Source organism: Protopterus annectens, chromosome 10.part0 (assembly GCF_019279795.1).
Source record: "Protopterus annectens isolate FY-2018-M chromosome 10.part0, PAN1.0, whole genome shotgun sequence".
Taxonomy (NCBI): Eukaryota; Metazoa; Chordata; order Ceratodontiformes; family Protopteridae; genus Protopterus; species Protopterus annectens.
The window spans coordinates 630,210,971-630,226,447 of record NC_056744.1 but is presented as its reverse complement, the minus strand read 5'-3'; the positions used below and the strand labels follow the sequence as shown (position 1 = coordinate 630,226,447).

At 39.6% G+C, this 15,477-nt stretch overlaps 1 protein-coding gene across 1 annotated transcript in view; it reads left to right on the top strand.

Annotated features, from left to right (window-relative positions):
* LOC122814183 (sterol carrier protein 2-like) overlaps positions 1-15,477 on the top strand; it is a 321,772-nt gene that overhangs the window by 188,002 nt on the left and 118,293 nt on the right. The window contains exon 2 of the mRNA XM_044086792.1: positions 3,516-3,573. Within this exon, the coding sequence (XP_043942727.1) occupies positions 3,516-3,573 (58 nt within the window). The remainder of the gene's footprint in view (positions 1-3,515; positions 3,574-15,477) is intronic.

The following is a 15,477-nucleotide window of genomic DNA, read 5'->3' as shown; positions in this document are numbered from 1 at the left end:
CTCATCCAAAAAAGGAAGCCAATCTGGTGGTCCCCTGCTATAAACAAACTTTACAACAAAAGGAGGAAACTTTTGCAGAAAAGAGGAAAATCCCAGGATGCAAAAAACTCCCTTACTAGCCTCAGTAAGAAACTGAGATGCCTCATAAAATCCTCCAAAGCTAGTTACGAAAATAAAATTGCCAAAGATTCCAAAGACAACCACAAAGCATTCTATAACTATGTCAAGAATCTAAACGGCAATGCTCAGATCTGCTCTGAGCTAAAACAGAATGACATTAAATATACTGATCCGAAGGATATTGCCAATATCCTGGCAGATCGATTCAGTGCCAACTTCACCCCTCTCACCCCTAAATGGCCCATCTCAATACCGAAGATTGCCAAATTCCAGTAATAACGCCACACAGGTACAAAACGCACTCTCTAAAGCCAAGAATACAGGATACATGGGACCAGATGACATCCCGGCTGTGTACTACATGAACTACAATATGAACTGGCACCTCACCTAAGTGTCATGTTTAATCATAGCCTCACCTCAGGTTTTGTGCCCACTGAGTGGCACAGAACTACAGTTATCCCAATCCACAAGGGGGGATCCACCTTGGATCCCGGAAACTACCGTCCCATCAGTCTGACAAGCCTTATCTGCAAGGCCATGGAGTGTATTATCATGGAACTTATAAACAAAGACATTGGCAACCTTCAAACACTGGACCCCACCCAGTTTGGGTTTGTGAAGGGCCGATCTTGTCTCCTGAACCTGATTGACTTCTTTGAATCAGTCTCAAGAGCCATGAACAAGGGTAAGGTGGTCCACACAGCCTATCTAGACCTTGCCAAGGCCTTTGTCACCATCCCCCACTCTAAAATCATAGATAAACTTACTAAGTTGGGCATTAATCCCTATGTTACCCAATAGGTTGCTAAATGGCTTACTGATGGAACCCACACTGTAAAAGTAGCCGAGTCCAAATCCAGTTCCAGACAAGTGACAAGTGGAGTACCTCAGGGTTCAGTCCTGGGGCCGCTCTTGTTTGGCATCTACTTCTCTGAAGTACAGGTCAACACTAAGGGACTCTGGCTAACAAAGTTTGCAGATGACTGCAAACTAGGAGCCATTATTGAATCCCCAAATTATGTGGATACTCTACAAAAGGGCCTTACAGAAACAGATGCTTGGTGCCAGAGCCATGGGCTCAAGCTCAATGCCAAGAAATGTATTGTTATCCCCTTTGGGAAAAAACATGTATCCATGAATTACCATATAGGTGGCAGTACACTACACACAGAAAGTGTGATAAGAGACTTAGGGACACAGGTGGACAGTGGTCTCACCTTCGATAACCACATCGCCACAACAGTCAGGAAATCCTTCTATGTGGCACACCTCATCACAAAGTGCTTTTCATCCAGAAAAAAGGAGGTCATTGTCCCACTGTACTCATCCCTCATTAGACCCATTATTGAATACAACGCCCCATTTGGTACGTACCTCTCAAGACATCTGCAACAACTGGAAAGGCCTCAGAAATACCTCACTAAAAGAATCACAGGCCTAAAGCAGATGCCCTACGCTGTCCGCCTGAAAAAACTCCAGGTATACTCTGTCGCATATCGTCTACTCAGAGGCGATCTCTGCTTAACATACAAGGCCATGTCAAACCCAGAGCTGTTGGACATGCTACACTTAAAGAAATCCCAATCCCTCAGAGCTACACGCTCCAGGGATCTAAACCTTGTCATCACAATAAACAAAACATGCTGGAGGGATAGGTTCCTGACCTAGAGACTCCCCAGACCCTGGAATAGATTGCCCATACATGTCAAGCAGAGTGCCTCTTTGGACCTCTTCAAGAGGAACCTTGACGATTGGATGGGAGAAAGGAAATTCACCCCAGGGATCACGTCAGTCGCCCTGCTAGACAGGGGTCCAGGAAAGTAAATAATGTGGGAAGAAATAGCCAGGGAATTGTTATGGCTAGGCTTGTATAGGCCCTAGGGCTGATAGCCTAGTACCAACCTATGAACCTATGAACAACAGAAAAGGGGTGGGAGGGTCAAAAGTTCTTGGAGGAAGCAGTCTTGTTAAATGGAAATCCAAACAAATTATGCCAATATTGCAGCTCTCTCAGAAACTTCAGTTTAATCTCAGTGAGGAGTGGAGTGGGCACAAAGAGGAGTACAGAAAGGCACTGGAATGTATCGTCTTTGAGCTGCAGGTTAGAATTTCAGTAACATTAGCTTAATGCGTCTGTGGGGGATGGAGAGACACATAGAACAGGGGTAGAGAAAAACACTAGAATGTAACTTTAAACAGGTACATGATAAGCAGAATATAAAATGGTAGGATCAAAAGTGGAATATCAGCAACTGAAAAACACTGAAGCACAAATCCTGGAGCAGAAAAAAAATACTCATTACTCTTTTCTGATACAGTTTAAGGCACCAGACTATGCAGAAATTTACCAGTAAACCTGTTTATGGAAAAAAATGGGAAAATGCCATTACAAATGACTAAGCAAGGCTCATATATGGCAGTAGTCCACAGTTCTGCCACAGCTGTGAATGACACTACAAAACTAAGGCAAAGCAGTATTTAAAATACAAACAGTTAGCTTTTACAAGTAATTCTACTTGTGGAGATAGAAATGCAGTATAATGTAGAAATGTAATCTTCTGACAACAGCAAATTATGACTGAGGTAGAGGACTGAGGTCCCAAAAATGCATACAAACATGGAAACTAGTAAAAAAAAAAAAAAAAAAAGGGCACAGAGAAGTAGCACCGCACATATCACTTTAAGTGCAACTTGGATATTTAAGCAGAATTATATTAAGTTTTTTTTTTTTTACTCTTTCCTTTTTGATGAAACACTTGAAAGCTCTGAACTGTGAGTAATGACACCTCCCAAGTCTTTCATAAAAAACCCTGGGTTGGGGTAGGTGTGTGCTGGATATATATCAGACTAGCTAGAGAGGGATCCAGTCAAATCAAGTCAGTATTTGAGCTCTTTCAGAAACTTTAACTTAGTTTAGGGGAATTCAGTAGGGGGAATGATTATGAGATTAATAAGAGGAAAAACGTATTGTGATGAATAACAGTTTGAAAAAGCTAAAGCATCAGAAAAGATGAGCAAGTTTTGAAACAGGAAAAGGTATCAACAGGGAAAACAAGATCTCTTTACTGATTTAAGGCAGCATTATTGTGTGCAGTTTTGAAGTTCTCAATTTTTGTTAAGAGTAAGAAATGTCTTTGGTTAATATGTATCTGCATCTTATTCAAAAAGAAGAAATATTGGCAAATTATATGAGACAAGTGACGAGCCCTTTATCAAACTGTATGTTTTTGTATAAAAGAGTAAATGACAAGTGTTAATTAGCTATGTTACAGACTCTTTGTGTGATAAACTTGTTATATTAATGCTGTGTATTTAGAAGAATGTGCATATACATACATACACAGAATTTTAAAACAATGTTTTCTTTTTCTTTTTCTTTTTCTTGGTACAAGTTTGAAAAACCTGGAGCAAGAGAAAATTTCGACTACCCAGACATGGCTAAAGAAGCAGGTATAGTATGTTTTCATTTTGATTTTCTTGGTTGCACTTTGTATAGAGATAAGTGGAAAACAAGTATGTTAATTTCTGGGATACAGCAGATTTTTTTTGTTTTGATATTTTAGAGACAGCCTGTATAGTACATATTGTTATCTGGTAGTATTAGTCACTGATACTGCTTCAGAAGAGGAAGTGGATAGACATAAAACAGTTCTGAGAGAAATGCAAGTTATTTGTGAACTATGACAACTTTTTATGCAAACGAGGCTTGTTCACTTATCAGTGTTGCTCATCTGTCATCGAATTCTCCAGTAATTTCTTTACAAAGGTATTGTTTTCAGTATTGAATACTTAGTTTATCTCCACTAATTTTAAATGTATGTAGTAATTGCTGCCTTATAGACATTGAATTGAATTAGATATCATAGTGCAGAATTACCCTTGTACCTTTTTCCTCCATGTGGATTTTATCATGTTCTTCAAATGTATCTTTATTGTAGCAAAGTCCTGTAGCAGTTTTCAGTGCTCTGTCTCTGCTTTTGTAGCTGCCTCCATTTGTTGAGTGGCTATAGCAGTATAACGTTCTGTGGCAGTATTAGGTGTACACTTCTGTTTTCCAGTCATCACTGTTGTCTACTGTAATGCCAGCGAGCAATACAAGTAATTTCCAGAAATGTACTCTTAAGAGAAGTCCAACTTGATTTATATATTATTTTATGAAGTTAATAATGTTCATAATTTACACTGCTTTAGTGGCATATGGATTCTGTGCTTGCACAAACTCACACTGGTAGCTTTCTAGAGCTCAGAATTCCCTCTTCTGAGTCCCTGTGACAGGGGATCTGCTAAGCCGGTCCCATTACTGGAAACCTAACACCTATCACAGGAAGTCAGTTATTCACTCTTTTAGTGCCAGCTGTAGGAATCACATAGGTGAATCTTCTCAGCAACCTGCATTGGTGGATTATAGCTTCCAGACTCAGATAAGATCCCTTTGGGAGCGTCCCTATCTCTGTATTATTATATACTTTCGATTTCTTTCTGTTATATTAAAAAAAATGTGTATTACCTTTTTATTTTAATACTAGCTATTTTCTACCGCTTTTAATTTCTCTGGGGATTCTAATGTACTACTGTGTTGTTTGTATGCTTAATACTGCTTTTAAGCAGTCATGGGACTTTTCTGAAGTGTTTTATGACTTGTACTGGGAAACTGAAATTTTGGGGTGCCAGTAGAACACTAAGGACTGTCTGTTGCATGTAGAGATGGAATTTAATAGTGCCTGTTGGTTATCTGCTTCATTTTCTAAGTTCTGACAGGAGAATATTGGTAACGATTTGAAATGTTGGGACCCACTACACTGAATCCCAAAACATAGGGACTGCATGGCTGAAAAACCAGACTTGCATATACTAAGTTCAAGATGGCCATTTCCCATAATATTCCCTTTTCTCCAAGGTATGGGAATCTTGGATGTGGTATATATAATTTTGGTGTGGGCGGGGTGCTTGTCGGCACTTGTCATTTTGAGTGCTGACATTTCAATAGGGAACTGAAAATATTGTATATTTTCACTTTTTTCTTTATATGTATCTGTCAAAGGAAAAACTTCAAAGACCAATTCACGTTAGGTTCAAGCAAGGCACCCTTTATTACTTGCAGCAAGGAGACAAAGCATGTAGGCACAAGGTTTGTCTGAATTACTGGTGATTAGTATGTTATTCTTATACAGTTCTCTTCCTATCACACAGAAAATGTTACTATTCTATTGCTGACGTAGTTACACAGCTTTCTGTATGTTCTACAGAAAATGTTACTAGACTTATTGCTGACTAGGTTAGATTATTTGCTAGCTCGCAAAACATTTTGAGAAAAACAACCTGGCCTTGGGCTTAATTTAGCCCATTTTAACTTTTCAATTCTTCAATTGTACTGTTCTAATACATGTGTTACATTTTGTCTAGATTCAAGGTACATTTCTAGCTTTGGTACAAGTAATGCTGACTATGGCTTATACTTTCAAGCATCTATTTTCTTTATCAAAGCTTCTAGCAGCTGCATACTTTCTCATAGCATAAGCAGAAATGAATATCTCTTTGTTTCATGATATTAACAGAAATGAAATGTCTCTTGTTATTTTCATGACATTAGCAGAAATGAAATGCTTCTTGTTAAGTTTCTAATAGCTGTGCAGATTCATGCAGTGTGAACAGAATAAATGTATTAACCCTTTTAAACCTCGAATGCACTAAGCATGCATATTACTATTACACATTTTTCTAACATTTCCCCCTTTTAATACTTTTATTCTACTTTCAAGATAAGCATAAACAGTATTTTCTTCCCCTAATCTCTTCCTACTCAGGATTTGCAGTTGAGAGTCACTCAGTTTAAACTTATGAAAGCATTTTCAGTTTTTTAGCAATTCTTCAAGTTCCGCACCTTGGTATAAGGTTTTTGAAACTGAAATGCCTATAAAGTCTTTAATCAGTCTTTTTATGCAGGGGATGCAGCAGCACACACATACCACCAGTAGGATTATTCCTACACAGATGGCAATCAGAATGTTCATTAGGATACTGCCCCACCCTCCAAACAATTTCTGGAAAAAGTCCGTCAGTGGATTTGGTCCTGGTTTGGTCATGGCTGACACCTGCTGAATTACATCAAGATGGTTGTCTATCTTGTGTTTGTGGTCAGGAATATACAAACAGCACTCCTCCTGGATTAAAGCGCACATACCTCCTCTTGCCGCTAGGGTGAAGTCAAGAGCCATGTGATTTTGAAGGACCACTGTTCTCATGGCAGTCAGTTCATCAGTCACCAATTGTAGAGCAGAAAAGGTTGCATTGCTGATTATTTTGAGAAGCTTAGACAATTTTCTCAGTTCCCAGATTAATTTTGTTGCTCCATATGCTGGCAGTACACCTGCCCACGAGATAACAGTATCACTCAAGTCCATATGTGACAGTTTATTTTTCCCCTAAGCCCACAGCATGATGGTTTTTCTAGCGCGCATTGATTTGCCCCACTGGATTGACAGGTTTCTTGATTTCTCGAACATTCCGAATTTTTCCTTGAGGTAAAACTGCTGTGTGTCATATGGCCGGAACCAGGTACTCCAAAAACCAACTGCCGGACCAATTCTCAGGTAACCATTTATATGCTTTCCTACCACATACAAAGTAACAATCTTCTACTTTGGTAGTAACTTTACTATGCCCTGGCTCTGCATGAAACATTTTTTTGTCGATTATAGACAGTTGCTTATAGAGATCAGCATTATGCTTTACTTCTTCAGTTGTCCTATGCATCAGTTCAAAAATGTATCATAGCTTGTGTTGCAATAGGATCTGGTGTTATCAGGTTTAGTGTAGCATTTATAGGGAACAGTCACATTGCAATTGCTCCAACCCACCTGAACTGTATCATTCTTGTAAAAACACACAGTTCCCTTCTGTCGAACAGACAAGTGCAATGCTACTTTATCTTGTGATGTGACATCTGATGTATCATAAATTAAGTTTTCCCAGATCTTGTTGGCTCCTAGGGGAACTGAAGTTAACAGCAACCCCCCATATGCTGTTGGCAAAGCTGTGGAAATCCAGCAATTCGAAACACTGAAGGTCTCAGAATACACATATTTGATTGCCTGGTAAGTGTTAAAGTTCGGATGCCACTTTGCGTGCCAGTCTGCACGCTTGTTTAGTTCAATTTGTGTGGCTGGGAAAAGGAATGGCCACAACAAAAAGATTATTGTCACTAGTACAGTCAACAGGATGATTATGCAATACTTTTGAGGAAACGGTTGTTCTGCATTTCTGTTTTCTCCGACTCTTCCAAGTAGGTGTATTTGGATCTTACTGAATTCTGTCATCTTGGACACGTGCCCTTACTCTCTGCCCTAATAGGACCTTCAGCACCGATGGTTTCTTCACTGTAGTTGAGACGGATCAGTTCTATTGATCTGCCCCCCCTTTGTAGCCAGACTTTGTGCTGAGAGCCCCGATGGAGAGGTAAGATTTTTGTCCAACTCAAAGTTCTTAACCAGCTTGCAGTGCGTCAGGTGTATCCACGAAGCTCGTTCTGCTATCTTGACTGCAGTGGGTGTTGAAAGAAGCACCTGGTAGGGACCTTCCCACCTTGATGATGACCAATTCTTCCTCTTGATGTTTTTGATCCATACCCAATCTCCGGGCGTCACTGCCACTTCTGATGCCTCTGTTTGTTTTCTATCTGAAGCAGAATTTGACTGCAACAGATGTTTAGAACTCAACAACTTTTTCATATATACAGCTAGTGTGAAATCAGCTTCCTGGTCTGATGACATGAGAATTTTCCACTGGGGTGTATAATAAGCCCTTCCAAATAATTTTTCAAAAGGAGTCAATCCTTTTGCTGTAGGGACAGTTCTCATGCTCAACAGTGCCGGGGCAAACATTATAACCAGTTTTTTTCCTGTCTCCGCTATTAATTTTCTCAGTTTGTTTTTTAGTGTACCATTATGCCTTTCAACTAGCCCTGCAGATTGTGGATGGTATGCACAATGATTTTTTAAAGAAATACCAAAATGCTTACTCAACTGTTGTATGGTTTGATTTACAAAGTGTGTACCATTGTCACTGTAGATCCTTTCTGGAATACCAAACTTAGGAATGATTTCCTTGACAAGTACCTTTGCCACCGTAGCTGCATCTGGATTTTTGGTTGGAAAGGCTTCCACCCATCTGGAAAACATATCTACAATGACAAGACAATACTTCTTATTTTCACATTTGTTCAATTCTATGAAATCCATACGGATAGGGTGAAATGATTATGGTGGTGTAGGGAAACTCCATTGCTTGGGCTTTATCGCCCCCTGTGCATGATGTTTGTTACAAATTTGACACATCAAACAAAATTTTTTAGAGTAGTTTGTAAATCCATACGTTGTGAACACCTGGTTCACCAGCTGTACCATCCCCCCTGTTGAGACATGGCACTGCCCATGGCTCAACAAAGCTGCATATCGAAACAAACAAATTAGAGGATAGTATTGGTTTTCCTTCTCTAGAGATGTACAGCCCCTTTTCAAGGATTGCTCCTCGTTTTATCCATCGTTGTTTTTCAGCTTGTGTAGTGAGTGTCTGCATTGTTTTTAACATATCTAAATCTAAAATCTCAGAGGGTTGTAATTCCTCATTTAAAAGAAATACTTCTGTGGCTGCTTGTTTTGCAGCTGTATCAGCTCTCGCATTACCTTTTGAAATCCTATCTTGTTGCTTGGTGTGAGCTGTGCATTTACAAATGGCTACTTTCTGAGGTAACTGAATAGATTCTAAAAGATCTAAAATAAACTGTGCATGATTTATAGGTTTGCCAGTAGATGTTATTATTCTCCGTTTTTTTCCACTGTTGCGCAAAAACATGTACAGTAGAAAAAGCGTACTGGCTATCAGTAAAAATATTTACACATTTACCCTTTGCTAAGGTACATGCCCGTGTCAGGGCAATCAATTCTGCTGCCTGTGCAGATAAGTTGTGTGGTAAAGGTTTTGCTTTTATAATTCCAGTATCAGAAACTACTGCATATCCTACTAGGTTCTGTCCTGCAGGACACCTTCTGCACGAGCCATCCACGTAGTATGTCACCTCGGCATTATCCAAGGGGACATCCGTGAGATCTTTTCTAGGTAGTGTCTTTTGCTCAATTACCTGCAGGCAGCGGTGTGGTGTGCCATCTGCAGGGGTCGGGAAAAGAGTAGAAGGGTTTAAAGTCGTGCAGCGTTCAATTGTCACATGAAGTTGGCTCAACAATATAGTCATACAGGAAAGATGCCTAGCAGGGGAAAGATATACCACCTTTTCTTGTAGTAAAATAATCGCGACTGCATGAGGTACTTTCAAAGTGAGAGGGTGGAACAAAACTACTGAGGCTGAAGCCTGTACTGCCATTGCAGCTGCAACTACTGCTTGTACACAGTGGGGTAAGGATCGTGCCACTGGGTCTAGTTGTGATGAATAGTAAGCAATGGGGCGTTGCTTATCCCCATGCTATTGTGTTAGTACTGATGTCATGTAACCCTGCTTACAATCTTCAGTTTGGAAAAAACGTTATGATAGTTTGGCAATCCCAGAACTAATGAGGATGCTATTAACTGCTTTAGTTTGCAGAAAGCAGATTCTGCCTCTGGTGTCCATTGTAACAAATCCTGTGCTGCCATAGGCTTTTTATATAGAAGGTCAGTCAGAGGTGCAGATTCCAAGGCATAGTTTGGAATCCAGCTCCGGCAAAAATTGTTTGTACCCAGGAAGGACATCATTTCCTTCTTGGTAGTGGGTTTTGGTGTTTGCAAAACTGCTATTTTTCTGTCCTCATCTAATGTTCTACCTTCTTTGGATATTACATATCCCAGGTATTTGACTTGTTTTTTCCAAAGCTGCGGCTTACTTTTATTTACCTTATGTCCTTCAGCGGCTAAAAATCATAGAAGTGCTATGGTATCTTCTCTACATTCCTGCTGGGTGGGGGCTGCCAGCAAGATGTCATCGACATAAAGTAAAATCTGACTGCCTCTTGGTGGGGTGAATCCCGCCAAGTTGCTTGCCATTTCTTGTGAGAATATTGTTGGACTTTCACAATATCCCTGTGGTAGTCGCATATATGTATACCTTTTCCCCTGAAATGTGAATGCAAACCAATACTGGCTATCAGGGTGTATCAGTATCAAAAAGAATGCATTGCTGATGTCTACCACAGAAAAATACTTCTGTTGAGGTTTCAGATTATTTAACAGGGTGTGTGGGTCTGGCACCGTAGGTGCTCTTGGTATTACTGCATCATTTACAGCTTGTAAATCTTGGACCATACGCCATTCTCCATTGGCCTTTTTAACTGGAAATAAGGGTGTGTTACATGGTGAATCGGGAGATTCTACTAGTATCTCTCCTTTAAGTAAGGCTGCTATAATAGGCTTTATCCCTGCCTCTGCATCTTTTCTTAAGGGATACTGTCTTTTTTGTGGCCTGAATGCTGACTTTGACGTGATAGTAACTGGTCCTGCTGTACGAATGAGTCCTACATCTGATTTTCCTGTTGACCAGATGGTCTCTGGTATATTTCGTAAGACATTCTCTTCCTCCTCTAACAGGAGTGTCAATCAGCTGTCCTCGCAAGTGCACAGCTGGGTTGGTCTGAGTTATCCAATTCAACTTCTGTATTTGTATTCCCTGTTTTGACAGTTCTAGTTCTGTCTGTTTCTTCCATCTCGTGACTTTTTCTCCTAGGTCTGCCCATTCTATATTTCTGTTTTTTGTTAAGCTAACTTGTGGTAATCGATTACATTTATAAAGTGCAAAGAACTCCTGTGGCAGTGAACAGCTGGCTACACTGTTTCCTTCTGTGTCCCAGTACAGGTTACGCAATACCAATCTGTTTGCATGATTCTTAAATAATTCTTGCTCATATTCCTTATCAGGTCCTGGTGTGTTACAGTAATACAGGGTACAGTGCAGCAGGTGTTGCTTATCAATGTCAAGGGAGGGGAACTTGCTGATGACTACATTCATTAACTCTTTGGTCACAGTCCCTGGACCAGTCTTAACCAAGTCCTGGCTGTACCAATAAAACATTTCACCCTCCGGTTGCACTGCAAAGGTATCAATTTGTCGCTGTGCTTCCATACCCTGCATGGTTGGGACTACTGCTATACCAAATAGCTGCATGATGTCTCTGCCCAAGAGGTTCACTGGGCATTTTGCAGAAACAACAATTTTGCTTTTCTGAGTCAATCCTGAAACTGGATCAGTTATTGCAATGTTACGGGAGAGAGGCTCCCGATACAGCTGTCCATTAGCTGCTTTGACCAGTATGTAATCAGGTGACTCTGTATTTTCTGGCAGTTTGGAGGGATGTATTAGGGTTTGTGATGCCCCTGAGTCACACAAGAATTTGACTTCCCTCCCTTCTACCAAGAGTGTAACTTCTGGTTTCATGTCTGCTAAATAGAGCTCCAAGCTCAATAAAACTAGGTCCAATATTTCATTTTCTTTATTGTCACTAACTTCCTGCACTTCCTCTACTCCCTCTATCACATTCTCATTTGTCCTTTCTTCGCTAGCCCCTTCTAGTGATTCCTGACTACCATATAGTCAGTCCTCACCCTCCTTGTCTTCCGTTGTTGCCTTCTTGTTTTCTTGCAATCCCTTGCCAAATGCCCCTTTTTTACCGCATTTAAAACATTCTTCCCTTTTCTTTCGCCCTTCAAAGTCCTCTGATCATTGATCAGATTGTTTGTTTCCCTGTGCGTTTTTCTTGCCCTTCTTCCCGGACTGTACTACATAAACTTCTGCTCCATCTTCTACAGAAAATACTTGAGCTTTATTTTTCTTTTTGCTATTAAAATGCCTTTTGGCATGCCTAACATATTCAAGTAATGATTGTAACCTGCTTGTACGATGGTCTACCATATGTTTTGTAATAAAACTGCTTATAGGTGCAATACTGCCCTTTAAAAATGCATTCTTTAACTGTTGTTCATATGGGGGAATCTTGTGTTTGATCTTCAGGAACCTACATCATGGGGGTTGACTAACCTGTTCACTTGCTTTTCATATTCTGGTAAGGGAGGCGGAGGTGCTGATGCTATTACTAAGTTATTGTCCTCCTTATCTAAAAACATTGCTTTTGAATTTTTGTTCTTTTGTTCCCGACTGTTTACTTCCTCAAGCCACCTGTGTGACTGAGGAATTCCTAATCGACGTTGCTTTTTTACCTGACCTTTGGAATCGGTTTTGAGCTGTTTGATAAGTTTGATAAGTGAGGATTTTTCTAATTTTCCGTCAAATTCGTATTTATTAACCCATTTTGAATAATATCTAATATTGTCGGCGCGCTGTGACTGCATATATTTTGCGTCTTCTGTTAAAAGCAGATTTTGGGGTCTTTTTGTGCAATTATTACCCATTTTGTTCTACCCTTTGATCGTTACGTAACTTCTCTTAATTTTTAACGTGGTAATACGGATTTTGTTATAGTCTCTTCAGAATGACTACCTACTTATTCTGTTTCTCCTGATCTATGACAAGACAGTAATCTTTTTTGTCCCTGACTTGTAAGAAAAATCCAGTCTGACAAAAACAATACACATCTAGTCCCTGATCTAAAACAGAAAACAGAAAAAAGTAGATTCACCTTACCTGAGCCCAGGTGATTGATCACCAATTCGCTGAGACCTGTCCTTCAGTTACAGATCAGAAAGTGGCTGGCCTCTTTTTGAACGACAATTCAGTCGGAGGACTTTCCATATAAGAAGAACCAATTTGGTTTCTTCCCCGTACGGTTTCAACCACCTGATCCGAGGTGAAGAGAGGGTTCCGGTCCAAAGGACCAATCTGTCAAAAGGAAAAAACTTCAAAGACCAATTCACGTTAGGTTCAAACTAGGCACCCTTTATTACTTGCAGCAAGTAGACAAAGCATGTAGGCACAAGGTTTGTCTGAATTACTGGTGATTAGTATGTTATTCTTATACAGTTCTCTTCCTATCACACAGAAAATGTTACTATTCTATTGCTGACGTAGTTAGACACAGCTTTCTGTATGTTCTACAGAAAATGTTACTAGACTTATTGCTGACTAGGTTAGATTATTTGCTAGCTCGCAAAACATTTTGAGAAAAACAACCTGGCCTTGGGCTTATTTTAGCCCATTTTAACTTTTCAATTCTTCATTTGTACTGTTCTAATACATGTATTACATTTTGTCTAGATTCAAGGTACATTTCTAGCTTTGGTACAAGTAATGCTAACTATGGTTTATACTTTCAAGCATCTATTGTTTACTTTATTAAAGCTTCTAGCAGCTGCATACTTTCTCATAGCATAAGCAGAAATGAATATCTCTTTAAGTTTCATGACATTAGCAGAAATGAAATGTCTCTTGTTATTTTCATGTCATTAGCAGAAATGAAATGCTTCTTGTTAAGTTTCTAATAGCTGTGCAGATTCATGCAGTGTGAACAGAATACATGTATTAACCCTTTTAAACCTCGAATGCACTAAGCATGCATATTACTATTACACATTTTTCTAACAGTAGCCATTTCTTTCATGTGAAGATTTTTTTTATTTATTTTTGACACAGACTTCTTTAAGTACATGCTTGTTTATGTTGTATAAAAGGTTTTCATTTTGATTTAAGGGCTTATATTTGATTTTTAGCATTATTTGGCAAGTGGATTTTACTTAGCACAGTAACTGGATGTGCTGCTGTTTACTGCACTGTACAAGCTGTAGAGCAAGGCCTAGCACATTTTAAACTGTTTCTGATATATTTTATGTAGTTTCGCCCTATTTGCTGTGTGGAGACCTAGTTTATATTTTCTATTATTGCTGCCCTTAGTCAGCCCTTAATGGTGTCAGTTTTTTTTATTTTGGCTTATGTTTTTCTCTTAACTTGATGGATCCTGACACAGTTGTCCCCCCTACCCCCAATTAAGTCCATTTGCATCCAAAACAAAAAATATCTCAACAAAAATATGCCTCAGGCTATGGTTTGTGAATTTATTGTTGACTTAAGCCAGCCCGAAGATCACTTACCTTTTACCTCATCACCCTCTCGTGTGAACCCGCAGCCCTCTATAGTATGGGTGTCAGAAGCGTCCTCCAGGGCTGTTACAATACCTGGTTCAAGTATGGGAGAAACAAACCCTTTATGAGTAGGAAAGGTCTGAGGTAAGAAACCCCTTGCCAGATATAGTACTCTGTCTGCAGATATTTTGTCCACTAGTGTAGTTCACAGTAAAAAAGAAACAAACTTCACCACACTGTAGACAAACAGGCTATTACCATGTATTGGGATGATGATGTTTCCTTAGCCAAAAATGTTTTACAGTCAGCTAATCTTTGAGACTATGCTCCTGTCCAGAATAACTAAGGGTCTACCTTCTGTAGAGATGTCTGTGGCAGCACATGTTGATGAGGATTTTGATACAGACAGTAGATTGATACTCTAAGTCTGTCTGGTCTGATTCTTCAGATGGTGATCAGGTTCAAAAAACAGATGTTCACCTTTTCACAGACGCAAGCTAGGTCTAGAGATGTATTTGAATGGAAGCAATATGGAGCTATACCAGAGATTGGCAGAATTTATGATCTGATTGAGGATGACATTGCATCCGCGGTGGTGCAGCGGTAGTGTTGTTTCCTCACAGCAAGAGGTTCTCCCGTTCGATTCTCGGCGGAGTGCGGTGAGTGCCTTCTGTGTGCATGTCCTCCCCGCGGTTGGGTGGGCGTTCGAAAGACATGTGTAAATAGGTGTGCCTTGGTTGAATGTCGAGCTGGCACATTGGCATTTGTGAAAGTCTACTGCCAATCTTTAGCGGACCGGAGTTCCGCTGTGGCGACCCCTGGGAAAAGCTGAAAGACAAACATTGAGGATGACATTCCAAATGTTTTGGCTGTTAATCTTCTGTTGTTATTATTATTACTATTATTATTAGTATTATTATTTTTGAATGCTTTTTATTAAATTGGCTTTGTGGCTCTGTTCTCTGTGGTTCTGTTATGTACCTCAACCGCTCGGCTCTTCACCTACATCCAGTGGGAACCAATCATGATGCAATACACTGTATTTTAGCACCCTGGACAGCCCAGTGCTGAATAGACAAGAGAATGAAGATAGATCAAGGATTCCCTCTTTTACTTTTTATTTTTTAAGTAAAATACAACAGTAATTATATGTAGATAATTGCAGAATTACTATTACATTTTACTTAAAAACTAAAAAGTATAAAATAAAAATGTAGAAAAGATTTTTTTAATAAAGAATGCTTTTTCTTGTGTCACTCTAAAAAGTAAAAAAATAAAAAATAAATAAGGAAGAAGAATGACAACTTTGCAAAAGGAACATAGCCAGGCTGATTTCAGAAAAGT